Genomic DNA, 22939 nt, shown 5'->3' on the forward strand with positions numbered 1-22939 from the left:
GTTCTTTCTCTTTTTTCCTTGGTAAGTCTTGCCAAGGGTTTGTCAATTTTGTTGATCTTTTCAAAGAACCAGCTCCTTGTTCTATTAATTTTTTCTATAGTTTTTCTGTTCTCTAATTCATTTATTTCTGCTCTGATTTTTATTATCTCCTTTCTTCGGCTGGTTTTGGGTTGTCTTTGTTCTTCTTTTTCTAGTTCCTTAAGGTGGGAAGTTAAGTGGTTCACTTGGGCTCTCTCTTGTTTGTTCATATATGCCTGAAGTGATATGAACTTCCCTCTTATCACTGCTTTTGCTGCATCCCATAGATTCTGATATGTCGTATTGTCATTTTCATTAGTCTGTATATATCTTTTGATCTCTGCACTTATTTCTTCTTTGACCCATTCATTTTTTAAAAGTATGTTGTTTAGTTTCCACATTTTTGTGGGATTTTTTTCCTCTTTTTTGCAGTTGAATTCTAGTTTCAAGGCTTTATGATCAGAAAATATGCTTGGTACAACTTCAATTTTTCTGAATTTGCTGATGTTGTTTTTGTGGCCCAACATATGGTCAATTCTTGAGAATGATCCATGTACACTGGAGAAAAATGTATACTCAGTCACTTTGAGATGAAATGTCCTGTAGATGTCTATCATATCCAGGTGCTCTAGTGTTTTGTTTAAGGCCACTATATCTTTGTTGATTCTCTGTTTGGATGACCGATCTAGAGCCGTCAGCGGTGTATTGAGGTCTCCAAGTATGATTGTATTTTTGTCAGTTTTTGTTTTAAGATCAATAAGTAGCTGTCTTATATATTTTGGTGCTCCTTGGTTTGGTGCATATATATTAAGAATTGTTATGTCTTCTTGATTCAGTGTCCCCTTAGCCATTATGAAATGGCCATTTTTGTCTCTGAGTACTTTTCCTGTCTTGTAGTCAGCATTATCCGATATGAGTATTGCTACACCTGCTTTTTTTTGGATGTTATTTGCTTGGAGTATTGTTTTCCAGCCTTTCACTTTGAATTTGTTTTTATCCTTGTTACTTAGATGAGTTTCCTGTAGGCAGCATACAGTTGGATTTTCTTTTTTAATCCATTCTGCTACTCTGTGCCTTTTTATTGGTGAGTTTAATCCGTTTACATTTAGTGTAATTATTGATACTTGTGAGTTCCCTATTGCCATTTTATATCTTGCTTTCTGTCAGTTTTGTGTCTTGTTTGATCCTTCTCTTTCGTTTTTCTATCTTTTGTTTTTATTTGGTTGTATTCCATACATCTTTCCTCTGTTGCTATCTTTTTTATCTCATGTGCTTCTATGGTGGTTTTTTCAATGGTGGTTACCTTTGAGTAATGAAAAGGGTCCCTACCCTGTTCATTGTAGCGAACTATTTTGTGAGTACTTTTGCACTCCATCGCCCTTTGCTACTGTTAATCTCCATCTTCTCCCCCTCTTTCTTTTTGTTGTTGTCACAGTTTAAATTTGGTTTTATTGTGTTCTTCTTGGAGCTTTTACTTGTGGCTCTGGTTTTTTTTGTTCTTTGTATCTGATTGGAGAACCCCCTTTAGTAATTCCTGGAGTGGGGGTTTTCTGATGATAAATTCCCTCATCTTTTCTGTATCTGTGAATGTGTTTATTTCTCCTTCATATTTGAAGGATAGCTTTGATGGGTATAGTATTCATGGCTGAAAGTTCCTCTCTTTCAGGATTTTAAATATTGGGGTCCACTCTCTTCTAGCTTGTAGAGTTTCTGCTGAGAAATCTGATGATAATCTAATGGGCCTTCCTTTATATGTTGTATTCTTCTTTTCCCTGGCTGCCTTGAGAATTTTTTCTTTGCTGTTGGTTTGTGTTAATTTCATTATGATATGCCTTGGAGTAGGTTTGTTGGGGTTAAGAAAACTCGGAGTTCTGTTTGCTTCTTGAACTTGAGGCTTTAGTTCTTTCCACAGGCTTGGGAAATTCTCATCTATTATTTGTTTGAGTATGTTCTCCATTCCATTTTCTCTCTCTTCTCCTTCTGATATACCTATTATTCTTATGTTATTCTTTTTGATGGAGTCAGATAATTCTTGTAGGGCTATCTCATTTTTTTTAATTTTTGAGTCTCTTTCTTCTTCTCTCTGTTGTGCCTCAAGTTGCTTGTCTTCTATTTCACTAATCCTCTCTTCTATCTGACCTGTTCTATTAGCTAAGCTTGTTACTTCGTTTTTCAGCTCGTGAATTGAGTTTTTCATCTCTGTTTGATTTGTTTTTATAGTTTCAATTTCCTTGGACATATATTCTTTGTGTTCATTGAGTTGTTTTCTGAGCTCCCTAAATTGCCTTTCTGTGTTTTCTTGTATATCTCGGAGGATTTTTAGGATTTCTATCTTGAATTCTCTGTCATTTAGCTCCAAGGTTTCCAATATATTAAATTTTTTCTCCATAGATTTTTCCTCATCTAGCTGTGTTACCTCTCTTTCTTTTGTATCCATGATATTCGATTTTCTCTTCCTTAATGGCATCAGAGGGTGGTTTTGTTGATAGTATTAATGAGATTTAATAAAGAATAAAAAGTTAAAAAAAAATAAAAAAATAAATCGAAAAGAGTTGTTTTTTTAAAAAAAAATTAATAATGAAATAAAGAAAAATAAAATAAAATAAAAATTTTTAAAAAAGGAAATTATCCCCCCCCCTCCTTTTTTCCTCTCCTCTCCTCTCCCCTCTTTCTTGAGAAAATCTTGTGGTGAACTGTGAATTATAACAAACAATGCCTGTGATGGAGGGCCCGAATTGGGGAAAAGTAATAAAGGGGCAAAAAAAAAAAAAGAAAAGAAAAAAGAAAAGAAAAAAAAAAGGGGGGTATGGACCCACAAAAAGCAAATAAGGAAAAAATTTGTGTCAAGAATAAAATGATTTGCTTTTAGGTGTTGGTTGTCTAAGAGTTACGATGAGAGGAATAAGAGGAAAACAGAAAAATGGGGGGACAAATTAAAAAATTACTATTGTATTTAGTGGAATAAGAACTAGATAAAATGGAGAGCCAGGGATGGGAGCACTGCTAGTGAGTTAAAAAGGTGAAGTAAAAACCCCCCAAAATGCCATAAACATAAGTTTGAGTCCCATATAAGATAATTTGTTTGTTATTGAGGTTTGAATGAGAGGAGATGTAAAGGAGGAAGGAAGAAACTAATATAGAGGGAGAAAAGAAAGAGAGAGAAAAAAAGAGGGAACCACTAAAAGAAGAAAAAAGAAAGGGGAGAGAGAGAGAGAGAGTTAAGGGTTTTGGAGTGCAACCCTCATAGAGAGAAAGGAAGAGGAGAGAAAAGATAATGGGAGATGTAACACTTTTGGGTAGTGTAGTTCAAGGAGAGAAGAGAGTAAGACCGGCAGAGTTAATCGGCCAAATTGGAGGAGGAAAAAAAGTATCAAGAATGAAGATAAGAGAAACAAACGAACAAATATAATAAAATGGGATAGGTTATAAAGTCTGCAGATTATTCTTGATTTTGAGAGGTTATCTTCTTGCTTTTTCTTTTCTCTCCCTCTTCCTGGTCGGTGACTCTGTACACCGGGTTCTGCCCCTTTGGCACGCTCAGGTAGAGGTTTGCAGTTGATAAGTCTCTATGACAATGTCATGTATTGTGCTTTAGTCTCATTGGCAGTCGAGGCTCATTAGCATTTATAGGCTCCGACAGTGAGAGAGTCCATGTTCCTGGAGCCTTTCTCCTAGTCTTTCCTTCCTCAATTAGTAGCCTGATAATCCAGCTATGGGGTTGCTGCTGCCTCTGCCTGGATAGTAAGAGCCTCAAAGAGCTGGCAACTCCCCACTCTATTTCCACTCAGCACAGGGCTCTGGGTAAGGCTCAGTCAGTCAGAGCTTCTAGCATAATCAGGCGGGCTTTCCGCCCACTCAAAGACCTCTGGCTCTGCCACTCTGTCCGGTAACACAGGCGGGCGCCCACTTCCAGGGCGCTTGGAGGAAACTCTCGCTATCTGTGTGCACAGACCAGGATATCCGGCCAGCAGTTTTACGCTCTGAGTGAAACTCCCAACCGCATGGAAAAGTTGCAGCGTTGGAATTGGCTCTCGCTCCGTCCCCGTGCGCGGCTTTTGCAAGGCGCTGGGGCGGCCCAAGATTCCACTTTGGCCCACACAAAGGCCCCTGACTCTGCCCCTCTGTGCGATAACACGGGCGCGCACTGCCGAGGCACTCGGAGGAATCTCTCACTCCCTATCTGCGTGCGCAGACCAGGATATGAGGCCGGCCGCGTTTCCCTCTGAGTAAAACCCCCACCAGCACGGAAAATTTCCACCGTTGGAATTAGTTCTCGCTCCCTCCCGTGCGCGGCTTTCCCAGGGTGCTGGGGCTGCCCAGAGATTCTGCTTTCGGCCCACAGAAAGGCCTCTGACTCTGCCTCTCTGTGGGGTAACATGGGCACCCACTCCCAGGGCTTAGGAAGAAATCTCTCGCCCACTAACTGCGCACAGACCAGGAGAACGGGTAAAATGGCTGCCCCGCTTGTCTTTCTTTGTTTGGGTTTGGCGTTAGTGTTAGCTTGTATTGCTCGGGTTGCCACAGGATCAGATTTTCCTCGGCTTGGATCTCCGTGCCACAGCCTGGTTCGGCCGTTTGTGCCGCGGCCTGGATCTATTCACCCCCTTTGCCCGCCTCAGTTTCTATATTCACAGTTACCAGAGAAAGCCGCCCTGTTTAGGTTAGTGAGGAAGGCGGAGCATTTCTTACTCCTTATTTCCTTCGGGGTTTGGTTATATATTTAGCCAATTTTTCACTCGACCATACCTTTGGGTGTATTGCGAATCATCTGGAGGCTCCAAGTATAGGTTTTTCTGTTTCTGGTTGAAGATCTTGTTGAGTTTTGGGGGAGATTTATCGGTATCGCTTCCTACCCCGCCATTACTCTGACGTCATCTCCTACTTTCATCTCTTTTAAGTATGTTTTCCTCCCATAAGAAATATGAGAGAGAGAATAGAATATGCAGTCCTTTCTAATAATATTTTCAAAACATTTCATTTGAATAGTGAGAAAGAAAAGAAAGCCACTAAGTCATTAAGGCATTTTTGGGAACCCCCTTTTCCAAACATCCCTGTTTTTCTACCATTGAACCAAAGTATTTGATCTCATATCACAAGGATATAGGAGCTACTTGCCTTTCATATCACGAAGCTGTCCTAAATCCACTGTTGATAGGATTTAGTCTTTTAAAGTGGGATTTTAAAGTCTTTTTCTTTTTCCTAAAGAGTACACATCTGTTACTTCTACAAGAGAGAAACTTTAATAGATACACTGCTAATTTATGTGTCTTCCTGAACTTTGGCTTAAACTTAAAAACACATCATTTAATTAGCAACTACCATATCTCACCTAGCTGAGGTTGTCTTTAGGTTGGAGGGAGCTTTGTAGAAAAATGCATTGCTATAATATGGAATTTGTTTAAGTTGTCCTTCACTCCAAATGAAACGTTGTATGTTTTTACTATTCAGATACTTTTTTTAAATATCTTTTTTATTGCCTTCACCAAAGTATTCAAGTTAAAGAGCAACTAACTCCATAAGTGCAATGAATGTTAGAATAATTGAATCAAGACAGCCTGCTCCAGTCTTCTCCACCTGTCACAAATCCTTGGAAATTACAAAAAATGGGCAAATGAATGTATAATAACACCATCAAACAAGAAAGTATGGCCTAAGGAATTAGGAAGAACTAAACAAAAAAAGAAACGGAGAGGGGGAAAGGATTTGGTGGAAGGATGCCCAAAATGCATGTTGAATAAGACACTACAAAATGTGTCCCAGTGCTGCTCCAGGCCGGGGAAGCTGACACAGAACAGGGTGGGGCCATGAGGCACTGCTGCACCCCTGCCAACGGGATGAGCCCTCACCACACCCACTTCCCAGCAGAGGTCTGCAGATGGGGAATTGAGGAACAAGGCAATGCCAGGTGACTGAGAACCTCAAAGGGAATGAAGAGCCACCGCGGTAGTCCTCAGACAGGGGTACATCTGCCCCACCCCCCATCACTGGGCATTTAAATGCACTGAAGCTAAGAGAGAATAGAATAGAAGCTAATTTAAGCAAATCATCTAGAATCATCAAATCTGAGTAAGATCATCCCTGGCCCGATGGCTCAGTGGATACAGTGTCAGCCAGGAGTGTGGACGTCCCAGGTTCAATCCCTGGTTGGGGCACACATGAGAAGTGACCATCTACTTCTACCCCCTTCCCCCTTCTCTCCCTCTTCTTCTTTTGTAGCCAGTGGCTAGATTGGTTTGAGCATGGCCCAGGCACTGCAGATAGCTCCATTGGAGAGCATTGGCCTAAGGTACTAAAAATAGCTGAGTACTCAAGCATCAGCCCCTGATGGGGTTGCCAGGTGGATCCTGGTCAGGTGCATGTGAGAGTCTACATCACTATCTCCTCTTCGCTTATTTTTTTAAAAAAAGAAAAATCTGAGTCAAATTAATTCCATAAAAGCATTGAACTATTAAAAAACTAAAAGCTGAGATAATGGAAGTAGCAGGCTAAACAAATGGAGATTTGATGAGAAGTATATTTAATATCCTCAGAGGGATGATTGCAGACTGCATTTGTGAAATTAAAACAGATTTTATAAGGAAAAAAATATGTGGGAAACAAAAATTTATGATTGTTAAAACAAAATGAAAGAAATTTCTCCCTCTGAATATCAGTTTAGGTGTAAATGAAGAGCAAATTAATCAGTTGGACATTTGAGCCTTGATATATTTCCAAAACTAGGGCCGTGAGATATAAGAAAAAGAGATGTAGAGTATGGGGCAAGAATTAAACATTAAAATTAAAATACTTCTAACGTTAGAAATAGTGGACTTTCAGAAGGAGGGATAGGAGGGAATATATGGAATGAAATATTAAAAAAATATTTATTGTTGAAGAGAAGTTCCTGATATGTAAGAAAGAAGAAGAAAGAAAAGACCTCTGAATCCAAATGTTTAGCAAAATGAATGGAAAAATACCCAGCCCTAGAGCATCCACGAGAAACTTCAGAATCCCAATAAGAGAGGAAATCCTAAAAGCTTCTAGTTGATATTCATTGTACTTTGCTTGGTAGCGCTAAGCATAAGTTTTGTTTTTTGTTAAAGAAGCAGTTGTTATCATTCTCCAGAGGAATATTACTCAAGCCAGCGGGAAAATAAAAACTTTTACAGATGCACAGGGTTCAGAAAGTTGACCTTTGCTGAAGGAATTACTAGAAGATGTAAGCCTGAATTTAACCCAAGAGAAAGATGAGAGTCAAGAAACAGTACTGAACAGTAAAATAGTAAAGCTTGTAGTTCAGTCAAAATGAGATTTTTTTGTTGTAATTTTTATAACCTCAGCTGAAATGAACCCAGCTGATCTCATCATGAGAGGTACGAAGGGAAGTTGACAAAAAGAGTAGAAGAATAAGGAAATAAAATACTGTCAAAGTTCTTCACTGACTGGGAGTGAGGGTATACAGCTTGGCTAACTCTTAATGTTAATTAAAAACTGTAAACGTAAATATGTGCGGTGGAAAAAATTAGATAAGCCAAATACACGTGATAGAACTTGGAAAGCATTAGGCTAGCACAGAACAAAGAGGATGTAGAATTTCGAAAAGTGAAACTAAGTGAATAACTAAATAGGAAAGAAAATAATTTGGCAGGAACCAATCTAAACATATCAGTAGCACAATTAATTTGAGTAGTTATAGTCATTTATTAAATGAGATTGTCACAGTAAGTTTTTAAAAATCAGGTATATATTTGCTATTTATGAGACAAACTAAAATAAAATAAAAAGTTGAAAGTCTAAGAGAAACCAATATACCAAGCAAATGCAACAAAAGAAGCAAGGAGACATATCAAAACCAGATATTCAAATCAGATCAAATAAAATTTAAATTTAAGCATTAAAAGGGATATAGGGTTCTCTATATCTATGGGTTGGTTTCTGTTTTCTTTTGTTTATTCACTTATTTTGATACTTTAAATTGCATATATAAGTGAAATCATATGGTATTTGCCTATCTCTGATTTATTTCACTTAGCATAATAGCCTTAAGGTCCATTCATGTTGCAAAAGGCAAGATTTCATTCTTTTTTATAGCTGAATAATTTCCATTGTACATGTGTACTGCCTCTTTATTCATTCATCTATTGGTGGACATCTAGGTTGCTTTTATAGCTTGGCTCTTACTAGTAATTCTGCAATGAACACAGGTGTGCATATACCTTTTCAAATTTGTCTTTTTGTTTTCTTCAGATTAATATCCAGATGTGGAATTGCTGAATTATAATGCCAGCTCTATTTTTGATTTGTTGAGAAACTTCCATACTGTTTCTCATAGTGGCTTCACCCTTCTGCATTCCCACCAATAGTGCACAAGGGTTCCCTTTTCTCCACATCCTCTCCAACACTTGATTTATTGATGGTAGTCGTTCCAACAGGTGTGAGGAGATATTTCATTGTGGTTTTAATTTGCATTTTCCTCATGATTAGTGAGGTAGAGCATCTCTTCTTATGTCTGTTGGCCATCTGTATGTCCTCCTAGGAGAAATGACTATTCAGATCCTCTACCCATTTTTTAATTTGATTGTTTGGGTTTTTTAGTGTTAAGTTGTATGAGTTCTTTATACATTTTGGATATTAATTCTTTATTGGATGTATCACTTGCAAATATCTTCTCCCATCAGCAGACTGTCTTTTCATTTTGATAGTTTTCTTTGCAGTGTAAAAACTTAAGTCTGATGTAATCCCATTTGTTTATTTTTCATTTCCCTTGCTCCAGGATATATATCCAAAAAAAGCTATTGCTAAGAGTGATGTCCAAGAGTTTACTATACTTTCTTCTAGGACTGTTATGGTTACAGATCTGATGTTTAAGTCTGTAATCCATTTTGAGTTTATTCCATATGGTGTAAAGAAAGTGTTCCAGTTTTGTTTTTCTTTGCATGCATTGGTCCAATTTTTACAAAACCACTTATTGAAGAGACTGTCTTTACCCTATGAAAAAGAGTATTTTATGCAACAGCATATATATAGCACTTTGCACAATGCATGGCACATAGTAAGCTATCGAAAAACCTAAAAATTAGATGGTGTTATGTTGAGTGGGACACTTGAAACCATGTCAACACAATAAATTAAAAACTAAATTTAAAAAAAAATCAGTGTGAGTGTAGGAACAGAACTTTTACTATTATTAGGGGAAAATAAAAAGAAAATTCTTCTTTCTTAAAAAAAAATAATTAGTTTTTATTTAAACTATAATCAATAATGGGTATGTCCAAGGTGGTTCTCAAGAAAATTTTCTTGTATTCCTTAATGAAATATAAAAGAAACACAAAGACATTAAATAGGCCAGTAAGACTCCTAAATAAACCAATAAATACATCGTTAAGTATAAAGGCAATACTAGTGCCCCAGCCGGTTGGCTCGGGTAGAGCATTGGCCCAGCATGTGGAAGTCCCAGGTTCGATTCCCGTCCAGGGCACACAGAAGTGCCCATCTGCTTCCTCACCCTTCCCCTTCTCCTTTCTCTCTATCTCTCTCTTCCTCTCCCACAGCCAAGGCTCCATTAGAGCAGAGTTGGCCAAGGCGCTGAGGATGGCTCCATGGCCTCCGCCTCAGGTGCTAGAATGGCTTAGGTTGCAGCGGAGCAACACCCCAGATGGGCAGAGCATTGCCCCCTGGTGGGCATGTTGGGTGGATCCTGGTCGGGGCATGCGGGAGTCTGTCTCTCTGCCTCCCTGCTTCTCACTTCAGAAAAATACAAAAAAAAAAAAAAAAAGGCAATACTAATTAAAATGACAATTGGATATTTTTAACCATAAAGGTGTTAAAATGGATCAAAGTAAACTTCATGCAATCTGTTAAGAGACTCATATTACTTTTCCTTTGTTCTGCTTTTGACCTGGACTCTAACATTGCTTTCTATTTAGGCAAATTTTTTTCTTTAAAAAATACAAAAATTAATTTTTAAATGAACAAAATATGTTTTATATGAGTAGTTAGGTATGCTAAAATTGTTCTGAACACCTTCCTTTGGCTTCTAGATCCTTCTTTAATTTGCAGCACATTTACACACTACTTTTGCGCTTAGCACTGCCATTCTTGAAGCGATTTGATTCCTCACAGCCTGGAAGGCATTAGCCAGTACAGGGCTTTCCTGCTGAGAATACCAGGGCAGGTTGCCGGCACCAAAATGTGGACATGCCCACTTCCTCAGCATGTCTTTGTTTTTCATGTTCCTTCCTTGATAGTTCACATAATTAATACTGGACAGAGAGCAGTTCTGAATATCCAGGAGTTTGTGTAAATCAGGAGGAGCAGAACTCTGACACCTTAAGAAGCATAGTGTGGGCTCATCTTTTTGCTAGAACATATCCAGAAGCATTAGGGAACTGAGAATTTAATTCCTCATGCCCATTAAGTGGGATAAGTATAATTTTCTATTACTGTACGTATTTTGAAATTCAACAATAGAAAATGACTAAAGATACCTTAGCATATATATAGTAAAATATTATATGGCCTGTTTATAAAGAATTAATAATAACCTGGAAAATGTGTGCATATTAATGTAAGTATATGCATATTAATGTAAGGACAGCATATAAAAACATACATACAATATTATCACAACTATCTTGAAATATACATAGAAAAATATTAGAAGTAGCTATACTAAAATATCAAATTTGCTTGTCTCTGGAGTAGTATGTTCTCCAACACATGGGCAAGACAGAAAAAATGCCACAGGGCAAACAGGACTTATTCTAGAATCAAATGTCCTTTCCCATCTTTGGCCTTGCTATATTTTTAAGTGGTTAGAGAGAGTAATCTCTGAACTGCTAACTTATTTCCAAGTTCCTCAAACTTTTAGGCCTATAGTCCTATTCTACTACCATCACACCATGAAGATAAACTGCTTTGCCCGACAGGGTGGTGGCACAGTGGATAGAGCATTGGACTGGGACGCAGAGGACCCAGGTTCAAAACCCCGAGGTCACCAGCTTCAGCACAGGCTCATCTGGTTTCTGCAAGGCTCACCAGCTTGAGCCCAAGGTCACTGGCTGAGCAAGGGGTCATGCAGTCTGCTGTAGCCCCACAGTCAAGGCACATATGAGAAGCAATCAATGAACAACTAAGGTGTCGCAACGAAGAATTGATGCTTCTCATCTCTCTCCCTTCCTGTCTGTCTGTCCCTGTCTCTCTCTGTCTCTGTCACACAAAAAAAGAAAAGATAAATTGCTTTATAAATTTGCTCTGAAGAAACTCTTTCAAAAAATGTATTTTTTTTTCTTTCTTTTTTAATTAAGTGAGAGCAGAAGAGGCAGTGAGATCAACTCCTGCATGTGCCCCAACCAGGATCATCCCTCAAGCCCCCTGTGGGGTGATGCTCTCCCCATCTGGGGCATTGCTTTATTGCTTGGCAACCGAGCTATTTTTAGTATCTGAGGCCAAGACCAGGGGCCAACTCCAGGAGCCAATGGAATCATGGCTACAGGAGGGGGGAGAGAGAAAGAGAGAGAGAGAGAGAAGGAGGAAGGAAGGATAAAGAAGTAGATGGTCCCTTCTCCTGTTTGCCCTGACCAGGAATCCAACCTGGGACATCACATGCTGGCCAAGGCTGTGCCACTGAGCCAACCGACCAGGGCCAAGAAATATAAATTCATAAACTCATCTAAGATTATAAAAAGAAAATAATTTGAGTGCAGACAGTGGTTTCCTTAGGTCAGCCATACTTAGTGTCTGATGGATGATTTAATAAAGAGACCAAAATGCAAAGAATTAGTTATGTATTTAAAGACATTGCTTAAAACTGGAACACACCTACAACTGACTCAAAATATCTTTTAGATTTAATGCTATCTAGTGCAATAATTTTTTAAAAGTAATATAGAATCAAATAAAACCATTTTATATTGGATTGCTTTATTCAGGGAAATAATTTCAAAGAATCTTACATATAACCATTGAAAATCAAAACTGCATATAGACCAATAACAATAATCTTCATTATAGCCCTTTCAGTGTAAATTGAAGCTTTTATTAAAAATAGGTTTTTAAATTATTTAGAACTCTTTAGAACAGTTTGAACATCATCTTGTTATTTTTTATAAATTATTCTCTCTGTCCTATCCAGGAAAATTATGTTACCCCTAATTAGAATACTTTTCATAAAATACTTACTAAGCTAAAGAGAGATTTTATTTAAGCTTATAATTCATGGTAAGTGAATTGAAGATAGATTGCCAGTCTAAGTTAACAATGTATTAAATGGGTCTCTTTTTTTTATAGTCATGTTTATTTTTACTGAAGCAAAATCCACTTGAACATGCAGACAACAAATTTATAATAAATTTAGGGGCCCAGATAGGTTGTAGACAAAATCTCAATACAGAAGACCCACAGATAGATAAAATGCAGTCCTTGAGTTAGGATCCCCTTGCTCAAAGCTATGTAAGTAAAAACACTTTACAAAACTGCAACTTTGTCCGAGACCATTGTTTCTCTGCTTATTCTAGTACAAAAAAAATACTCATTATAATTTAGAAATTCATTTAATTGCTACTTTTACTTATTTTAAAACAAAAAGAGCTCTATTATTAAAGAGGGGGGAGAAAAAGAAACTAACATTTATTGAAACTAGAATGTCCTAGGCAATAAATTATTTTCTGTAAACATTCTCCAGTGTAGGTCATATTTCTGTCTTATTGGTGAGAAAGCTGAATGCTTTCTGCCATTCTACAGCCAATATTTTCATTAATGTTAATCCAAAAAGATTTACAATATGTGTAATGAAAACAAAATTGAATTTAACTGAGTACAGTAGAGCTATAACTGAAGAAAGTAATTTTTGAAGTTCAATACATGCAGGTAAGCCTTCAAATAGAGCTCATCCTTCACCTTCACCTAAGTGGTGAGGCTAAAGGGAAACCCGGAAGTGCAGTGGATGTGGAGAAGCATTCAGTCCAAGAACACAGCTTGCGGTACATCACAGGACTCGTACTGGAGATAAACCTCATGAATATAAATTAATGCGGAAGGGTCTTTACCTCCAGTACATCCTTATTAAATACCAGAGAACTCATCCCAAATAGAGACCTTATGGATATAATGAATTTATTCAATCTCAGGGAATTTGTAGTAGATTAAAAACCTATGAGTTTGGCAAATGTGGAATCTTATAGCCAGGCTCTATTCTATATCTTAGTTCAAACCTAAAGTTGCCAATTTAGTTTAAAATATTCTGGAAAATATAATAAAACACTTTTTTTTATAGATAATGTGAAATTTTCCATTACCTTTAGAATTGTTTATGCCAATAATAGTAGAGAAAAAAATCTGATTAAAATATAAGATAAGATACTGCTTTTAAAAATTAGGGAATATATCAAAATGATATGAAGCAATAAAAAAAAGAAGCATTTGATTTTTTTTATTAAACAAGACCATCAGAAAAGCAAACAACAAGTCAAAGACAGTTGTTCAATTATGCAAATGAGATGCAAAACCATCTTTTATTTCATTGGTGAAAACGCACTGTATAAAAGGCTAAAATACTAGAGCATCTGCATGTTCCCTGATCCCCTAATATTTGTGAGCAACCTAGTTCATCAACTTATAATGAGATCATTAAAGTTTTCATTCTGAATTATAAAACATAAATTAAATACCTTTTTAAATTGTTTATTGGATATTATTTGCTTACTTCAAAACAAATGTTTAAAGTAAAAATCAGAAGTCCTTCATGCAAACCCATTTTCTACTGTTAAAATGTTGGTATATAAATATTGGCATATATTCGTTCAGACCTTTCTATGACCATGGCAAAAAAGAAGCCCACCAGAAATTCTTTTTATCTAACAACCCATACTGGTAGACAAAGAATAATGTAGTAAAAAATTTTTATAGTTGTTCAAAGTATTCCTGAAAAATAAATTCCTAAAAGGAAAATCAGAGAATCAGATATGTTTGTATACATATACATATATATGTACATGTGTAAATTTTATTTTGAAAGTTATTGCCAAATTTCTCTTCAGAGTATATGTATGATCCTTTTTAAGCTCACAAAAGAAAACTTTTACTTCGGGAAACTTATCAAGGTGACTGTTCAGGAAGTGAATCTTAACACTCATGTTACATCCAATGTCGCAGAAAGCCAACAGCATCCTTTGAATCAGAAGTTCATAGTTTTCTGCTTTTTTGTTGCCAAGGAAGTTCTTTGTAACTGTCACAAAAGACTGCCATGCTGCTTTCTCCTCCTTATTCATCTTCCTGGCAAATTCTTCATTACGGATGAGGGTTCAAATTTGAGGTCCATCGAATACACCTGCTTTTATCTTCTAGAAAGACAAAGCAGGAAAAGCAGAAATAATATGTTGAAAGCATTCACTTTCTCTATTCAAAGCCTGAACAAACTGCTTCATTAAGCTAAGTTGGATGTGAAGTGGGGGGGAAAATGATCCTGTCTCGATTAACTACAGGTTCATTCACAATATTTTGCACCCCTACTTCCAGAGCTTCATGTTTCGGCCACTCCTACTGTGTCTAGTGTTTCTCTCGAGCTCAGCTGTCCCACAAACAAGGATACTTTGTGAAACCTCTCTGTTGTCCTAGCAGGAAATTTATCATTTTAAGATCCACACAAATGATCCAGTTATGCTCCTCATACTTCAGAAAGTCGAGGACAATTTTTATGTCATTATAATCTTCTCGCAGATGAGTTGAATAACCAATTGGAACCGCTGAAAATAGGCAATATATGCACGTGTCACAAATGATGAAATATTGCGCCTTTGACGTTGAAGTGTGTAACAGCCACATATATAACAGAAGGTGTCAGGACTATTCTTACATTTACACCTACTCCAAGAAGCCATGATTCAATCTTAAAACAAAATAAGAGGGTGTTTTATCAGATAATAATTATTTACATTTAAAAACAACTAAAATTATGTAAAAGTGATGTTTGTAAAACATTAATTGCCTTGTGCCTATGTTCAATCCAAGAGTCATTGCCCTTTAACTCCAATTTAAAAACCAATGCATGCCATTAACTGTAACAAAAAGAAATTAAAATTGCATAAAAACTAGAGCATGCATCAAAAAACGGATTTCAGATTTGGAATCAGCAATGCAGAAATATATAAAAACAGTTCTAAAACCTCATGCAACAGAAAATAAAAAAAAATGTTCCCCAGTTATGATTATAATTTATTGAGACATTTAAAGTTGTAAGCCATTTAAAGTGTACATCATGATGATTTGATTTTTATACATATTGTGAAAGGATTTCCTCCATTTGTAAATGGACACATCATTACCTCACATATTTATCTTTTTTTTTTTTTGTGAGAACAATTAAGTTATATTCTTTCATATCATTCTTAAAAGAAGTAAAGTTTGTGCTGATTAAAACAATTTTATTCTCAAACCATTCTAAAACAGATAAGGAGAAACATCAGCTTTTCAGTGAAAAAAATCTTTAAGTTATTTTGCAAAAATATCTTTTTCTTGACATAAAAAATATGTCGTATTTTACTATTTTTTTTTTTTTTTGCGGTGAGAAGTGATGGGGGAGAGAAGGGAGGCAGAGAGACAGACTCCCACCTGCACCCGACCAGGATCCACTAGCATGCCCACCAGGGGGCAATGCTCTGCCCATCGGGAGCGTTGCTCCTCTGCAATTGGAGCCATTCTAGCACCTGAAGCAGAGGCCACAGAGCCATCCTCAGCGCCCGGGCCAACTTTGCTCCAGTTGAGCCTTGGCTGCAGGAGGGGAAGAAAGAGACCGAGAGGAAGGAGAGAGGGAAGGGTGGAGAAGCAGATGGGCGCTTCTCCCGTGTGCCCTTGCCTGGAATCGAACCCAGGACTTCCACACGCTGGGCCGATGCACTACCGCTGAGCCAACCAGCCAGGGCAAAAAATATGTTGAATTTTAAAAATATAAATCAAAGATTATTGTGGCCTTGCCAGCTCTTAGGGAAAAAAGGTTGCCTTAAGGCATTTTATTGATTATTAAACTTTTTTTCTGTGTTCCAACTTCATTCCACTCTATAATAAATAATAAATACAACTCTATTCATAATAAATAATTTGGGGACTTTACTTTTAGAATCAGTCATCAAAGAATAAAGATACATTGCTATGTTGTACAGAGCTCTGCCCCCTAGGCAGACATTGCTTCAAGTGCAGTTCACATAGAACCACTTTGCCTTGGAGAACACATCATTTGAACCATAGAGAGCTAACACTCTGTATCAGGGAAACTGCCAGGCCATCCTAAGTATTGCTAACATTGTAGATATCCTCCAATACCACTGCTGGCCTCAAAGATTGAGTTACTTTATCATTTTACTTCACTTAATCAGTGGTTTTAGACCTTTTTACACATGGGGACCGGTGAAAATAGGAGAATTATTTTGAGGATCGCTAAGGTGGTCCCTGAGTGTAAGCGAATTCAATCAAGATCACTAGGTCATAATCTTCATACAGCATCGAGTGGTTAATACTTTTGTGGACCAGCACGAAATATCTAGCAGACTGGCCCATGGACCAACAGTTGGAAAACAGAAGTAATTGTAATATTAGGAGAGAGCCAGTGACCATGTCATTTTTGTCACTGGAATTAACCGCCGTTTTGTAGCCTTAGAGATCAGAACTCTGAAGTCCTGGATTAAAGTCCCTCCCTGACTCCCTCCGTGGTTGAGGAGCTCTGCGGTCCCCTCAAGGATACTTTGCCTTCACCTACACTGAAGCCAGTGCCTATCAAATTCATAAGTGAATGAGCTTTTTCTACGACAGGCTCCTACTGAATTTTTAATAAATGCAAGATCATTTATTCAAAGCAATGAGACTTTTACAAAATGCTATTTCATCAGATAGCTTTGTTTTCTCTTCTGAGTAGACTAAACTTTCCATTTCATGTTGTTATAAATATTTGAGTTTCTTAAGAAAATAACTGTACTTTGTTATCTTCCAATAAATAGAAAAAATAAAGACCAATGTAGAGTAAAATTAGAATATGTTGGACTTTAAAGACTGAAAAGAAATTTATAGTCTGAATTATATGTCACATAACTGTGTGGTATTTGTCATGAAAATCATAATTTAGATTAATCTAGAAATTATTCATTTATAACTATGAAGAGAAGAAAACTACTAATCTCATTTCTCACTTGAATGAAGTTCTTTCTGTCAATGACAATTCCATCTTTTTAATTTAATTTTTAACTGTAGAAATATTCTAACATATAGAGATGCCTAAAGGGGGTCAGCATATACATCATTTATAACTGTAACTTGTTTTGTGAATCAGTAGGCTGAGTGGTCTAATTGGGATAAATGGAGCAAGTAAAAAAAATCAGTGAACCAGTGTGAAATTTTCTTGTATGTCGAGAGAAATCTCTGGTTAATTCACTGTGGTCCAGTACTATTAAGAGCTGCTTCGAAAAGCTATTTATTGCGCTCCTGAATGATTGAAATAATCTATTAAAACACAGAATAATGAGAATTTCCTAAACATTTTGGTCACAATTCTATTATAAACTGGAAATGTTCACCATAATCGTCCTGAGACAGTGCCCTCTGTAGAAATGTAACGGCTAAAGTAACAGCAAACTGAGAATCAGAAGATCTCAGTTTTAAAGCCAAGCGGGCGGTTTGCCTTAGGCAAACCACTTACCTCTGTGTGTCCCAGTTCTCTTCATCTGTAGGCAGGCTGGCTGCGTGACTAACAATGGCAAAATTAGAGATGACCAGGAATAGTGAAGAGAAATAAGAGTTTTTAAATAGTAAATATTTTATTTTCCACATATCCAGATACCTGTTTGACAAGAGCCAGTTTAAATTCCATACCATTTTTGAAAACTTGTTAAACTCCTTTTTTTTTTTTTTGGTGATAAGATGTTTTTTATTTCTTAATTGAATTTATTGGGGTGACACTGGTTAACATAGTTATACAGGTTTCAGGAGCCCAACCCTATAGCATATCTCTGTGCACCATGTTGTGTGCTCACCCTCCAATCAGGCCTTCATCCGCCACCATTTATTTATACCCCCAGACCCTCCTCTACCTCCCGCCCCACCCCAGCAGTCACCACTCTGTTGTACGTGTTCAAGACCTCTTTTTTTCTTTCTTTTTTTTTTTTTGGTCCCTTTTTTCTCTATCTTTCCCCAGACTCTTGCCAGCTCTTACAGCTTTTCATTCTATAGTTATTTTTAATGTGCAAAACACCACATGAGTACTTATGGCATTATGATATTATACTATTTCTTATGGCTCCCTGTTCTTTTAGTTCAAATTTGATTTCCTGCTTCAACTATAAGTACTTTGAGTATAAAGAATATCATTCAGTAGACACTCTCTACATAGTATTGATTAAATGTATCCTTCTGTGGAAAAAAAAAAAACAAATTGTGAATAAAGTGCATTTAAAAGTTTGTTCATTACTTAAAATCTGTAGTACCACATTTTCATTTCAGAATTATACAATACTAAGTGTTCTTTATTAAAAATAAAAGGTTATACTCTATAAAGCTTTGACTTAACATTCTAAATCTTAATAATTCTTACTTTTTTTTAAGGTGGGACATCTTGGGAGCTGTCATTGGCACGGAATGTGGAACAGTAGAGTCAGGCTCATCAGTGGTCTTCCTCAAAGACGGAGAGAGGAAGTTGTGCACTCCATACATGGACACTACCGGTTCTGGGAACCTGCGCTTTTACTTTGTGATGGGTAGGTATATTCTGAACAAATGTCATTGCCCTTGGGCAGACTGTAGGCCAGCACCTGTTCATAAGGAAGTCAAAGTGTTTGTTATCTAGAATATAAAATGAAAATTTAAGAAATACAAGTTCTACTGGTTAAGGAATGCTGGTGGTGTTCACACCTGCTTCAGACGGGCCCTGCTGGAACCAGCCTGTCAGAGAGCTGATCCTGGTGTGCCATGACTAGCCTGAAGACAAAGTGCCGTAAACCTTCCTTACCCCTTCCTCAGTGCTCAGAGCTGAAAAGACCTGGGAAAGAACTAAGAACAAAGCAACTCCCTTGTCCAAAGCCCTAGCTTCCAAAAAAACAGTCATCCAGGTGACTCATTTGTTTTCATGGGGCAAGATTCTTTTATAATGGGAATCTTAGAAAGAAACAGTATTATAATACTTTATAGTACTTTAATAAAATATATTCTCTACTTTATAATAGGTTGGCAAACATATAAAGGAAAAAAAAGTGTTCATAGACATGTTTTTCTTCAAATTATTGTAGAGTAAATAAATAGTCGAAAGTTTGGGAAAATACTCGAGGAGGGTTTAAAAGGTGGACTTTTGGGACCTCTCAAATGTATCATTTTAGTCAACAAGAGCACAGTTATGTATGCTTTCACTGGATGTCATTCCAGAAATGTGAGTATTTGTCACATGCCTTCTTTTGTTGAGTGACTGGAAAAGCACAGGCAACACCTGGAAGTTAAAAAGGAAATAAACATTGTCAACCTTTGACCTGACTGGTATAGAGGTCAGTTCATCTGGACAAACAGGCCTCCTGAGTGTAGGCTCAGCACTGGTGTGACTCTCTCTCACATTCCTCACATCCTGGGGCTCAGGGTGACCTGGTAAACTTCACGGGGTATCCTACTCGCAAACTCATGCCTGTGTGATGCTACCTCATTTTCAGTAGTTTGATAGCAGGGAATTATATATAATATAATAATGTAGTCTTCCTACCATAAAGATATCCTCACCTTGATTCTAAAATATTTTATAATTAAAGACCCACAGCTTATTTCCTTTAACTCTTTAGAATTCAAACTGGCTCTTGTTTTATTAGGAGTGATTTCTGGGAAACCTTAAGCCTCCCCCACCAAAATTATAATAAACATTTAGTATGCCAGTCTAATTTGAGTATTTTTCCTTTTTACCATTTTGACATACTTGAATTCTTGATCTTTTTTATAGTGAGTCATAGTAAATCAACTCAATTCAATGCCTTTACATAAAATATTATCATCTTTATGTGAGATTAAATCATCTTTAATTCTATCTAGTACAAAGCAAGTTGTTAATGAATCAATGAAAATAATATTGACTATGAGGTAAAAATTCATTTGAATGAGCTCAAGGTACATTATCCCAAATAACAGTATCTCCATTCAACTTAAAATATTGATGAATTCCTATTGAATTTATAGAGCAATGAACAAGGATATATGGAGAATACAATTGGGGAAAATAGTACCTACATCAGAGTTGCTGATCAATGAGTTAATACATAAAAGTCTTCAGAACAGTGCCTAACAAATAGTTAAGACTCAAAATATCTTTTTTTGTAATATAAAAATTGCCTAGACAGAGTTCTTGCCCACAAGGGACATCTGACTATACAGGAGAATGCCGTCGGCTGTAATGGAATGAAAATGCAGGGAGCATGCAGAGATGCTCTGGGTAACTGCGTGGAGGCTTTCAGGTAGAGCTTCATAGAGATGGCATTTGTACATGGCCTTGAAGGATGGAAATGATTTAAACTTAAGGAGAGAAGTTAGAGTCTAAACCAGTACTTTGAGAAAAAGCACGAGTGTAGAAGTACATGACATGTTTGGAGCTGAGTGATTTTCCAAATACAGACACATGGGAAGATACATAATGGAGCCAGTCGTGACTTCCTTTAATACTAAGGAATTGGGGTTCTCTTTTTCTAGGTGACATGGAGCCATCAGGTGATTCCTGTCAGTTCTGTAATATATTCCCTTTTGTGTTTTAGATATATAGATAATTCTGGAAGGAGCATGAAGTAAATACAGAAACAGTGAGAAATTAAAAGACAGGAGACCAGTCAGTTAGGGTAGGATTGCCAGGTTTGAGGGAGGGAAAGCGTATTTAAGTTTAAATTTCAGATAAACAGTGAGTGATTTTTGTATAAATATTATTTATGCAATGTCTCTTATCTGGCAGCAGTTGTAAATTAGGAGGCTATCACACTGGTACAAGCAACAAAGGAATTATGGCAGTAATGGTGGTGATTATGAAGGGGAGGACGAAGCATAAATAACTGTAGAGAAGGAACCAACAGAAGTTCACACCTGTTGACTGGGAATTGTGACAACAGTATTGGAGAGGACACAGATTTCTCTCCTGAATGATTGGAAGAATGGGGCCATTTCCCAAATAAGAAATGTCAAAAATACAAAGAAATAAGGAGCGGGTAGGGAGTAGAAGATAGTCATATTAAATATATTGAGGTTGAGGCTCTGAAATGCTATATGCAGGTAGAAATTCTACTCAGGATCTGATCAGATTTGGAAGTCATCAGCACAGAGGTGGTAACTGGAGCCACTGGAGATGCTGCCTTCTCCCAAACAGAAGGCAAAGTAAGCACAGGACATGAACAGTTCTCAGGAAGGACACCGTCTAGGTGTAGGTGGAAGAAGAGTAGACAAAGAATACTGAGGGTGGATATAAATGCAGGAAGAAGATGTCACTCGACCTTAAAGGAGGAAGGGAAAAGTGGCCCAGGGGTGAGCTGTGACAGGGAGGGGATCAGCAGTGTAGGGAATGCCACCGACAGAGAGGTCAACCAGGATGAGGGCTGAGAGCCCGCCAGTGATGCCCCGTGGTATGGTGCCTGAGAAGCCAGAGTACATAGAGTTAAAAAGAAATAAAGACACATATCACTGAAAGAGGGTCCTCAGTAAAGAGAAGAAAAGAACAAGGTGTGGATCTTGAGGAGAAAGCAGAATCCAGCAAAGGTATCTGTTAGGATAGAATATAATAGGATAGGACAGAAGTTCCTAAGACTGGACCTCTATAGAAGAGACATAAAACTTTAGTAGCAGATGCAGAAGAATGGAATATAGGAAGAGATTTAAGATATGTTCAACAGTATATAAGGAATCCCTCATTAAATATGGCTCCTCAAGAAAATGAGTGGCTGTTTGTTCATCTAGACCGATTACATCAGGGGTTCCCAAACTTTTTACACAGGGGGCCAGTTCACTGTCCCTCAGACCATTGGAGGGCCGGACTATAAAAAAAACTATGAACAAATCCCTATGCACACTGCACATATCTTATTTTAAAGTAAAAAAACAAAACGGGAACACATATAACATTTAAAATAAAGAACAAGTAAATTTAAATCAACAAACTGACCAGTATTTCAATGGGAACTATGCTCCTCTCACTGACCACCAATGAAAGAGGTGCCCCTTCTGGAAGTGCGGTGGGGGCCAGATAAATGGCCTCAGGGGGCCACATGTGGCCCGCAGGCCGTAGTTTGGGGACCCCTGGATTACATCTTCCTCTTGGACCCTGGCTGTCTGTTCTTCCTGGTTTCGACCCTTGGTTCATACCAATCTACTGTGTCTACCATTTATGGAAGATTTGTTCAACTTCCAAAATTTTTTATTCAAGGTCCTTTATCTGTACAATTTCCTTCATCTGTACATTCACTTATTCAACACAAACTCATTTAAGACCAGCATCCAGCACTGTTCTTAGAGCCAGACTGCAGTGAGGAAGGCAAGAATAACCTAATACACATCATTCCTTTATTATTTCTACAACAAATATTTTTGATCATCTCCTGTGTACCCAGCTCTTTTAGCCAATGCTTATATCTCTTTTCTTTGAATTTGGACAGCAATTAGAGCAGCACAACACAATTTACTGCTGATTATTATTCTTTCATGTGCATTGGACTTATACTTTTTGCAGTCAGGGCTAATTTCTCCTTCTAACCCAATGTCCTGCACATAGCAAATAACAAAATAAGTTTTCTCATATAAATATCTTAAAAGCTACTTAAAACAAGATTTAAAATATTTTGAAACTGACTTTCCATCTAGTTTTTATTGAAATCTTCTGCAATTTAATTGCTGTGCAAAATGCCCCTTGAGTCATAGCTTTCTGCAATATGTCAAGGCACATGAAGCTGAATAAGACTCTTTATCT

The 22939-nt window shown here is 37.3% G+C and overlaps 1 protein-coding gene across 2 annotated transcripts in view; it reads left to right on the forward strand.

Annotated features, from left to right (window-relative positions):
* RELN (reelin) overlaps positions 1-22939 on the forward strand; it is a 649217-nt gene that overhangs the window by 395140 nt on the left and 231138 nt on the right. For both annotated transcript variants that reach the window (XM_066354462.1, XM_066354463.1), the window contains exon 12: positions 18580-18731. In XM_066354462.1, coding sequence (XP_066210559.1) covers positions 18580-18731 — 152 coding nt within the window. The remainder of the gene's footprint in view (positions 1-18579; positions 18732-22939) is intronic.

This window comes from Saccopteryx leptura, chromosome 12 (genome assembly GCF_036850995.1).
Source record: "Saccopteryx leptura isolate mSacLep1 chromosome 12, mSacLep1_pri_phased_curated, whole genome shotgun sequence".
Taxonomy (NCBI): Eukaryota; Metazoa; Chordata; class Mammalia; order Chiroptera; family Emballonuridae; genus Saccopteryx; species Saccopteryx leptura.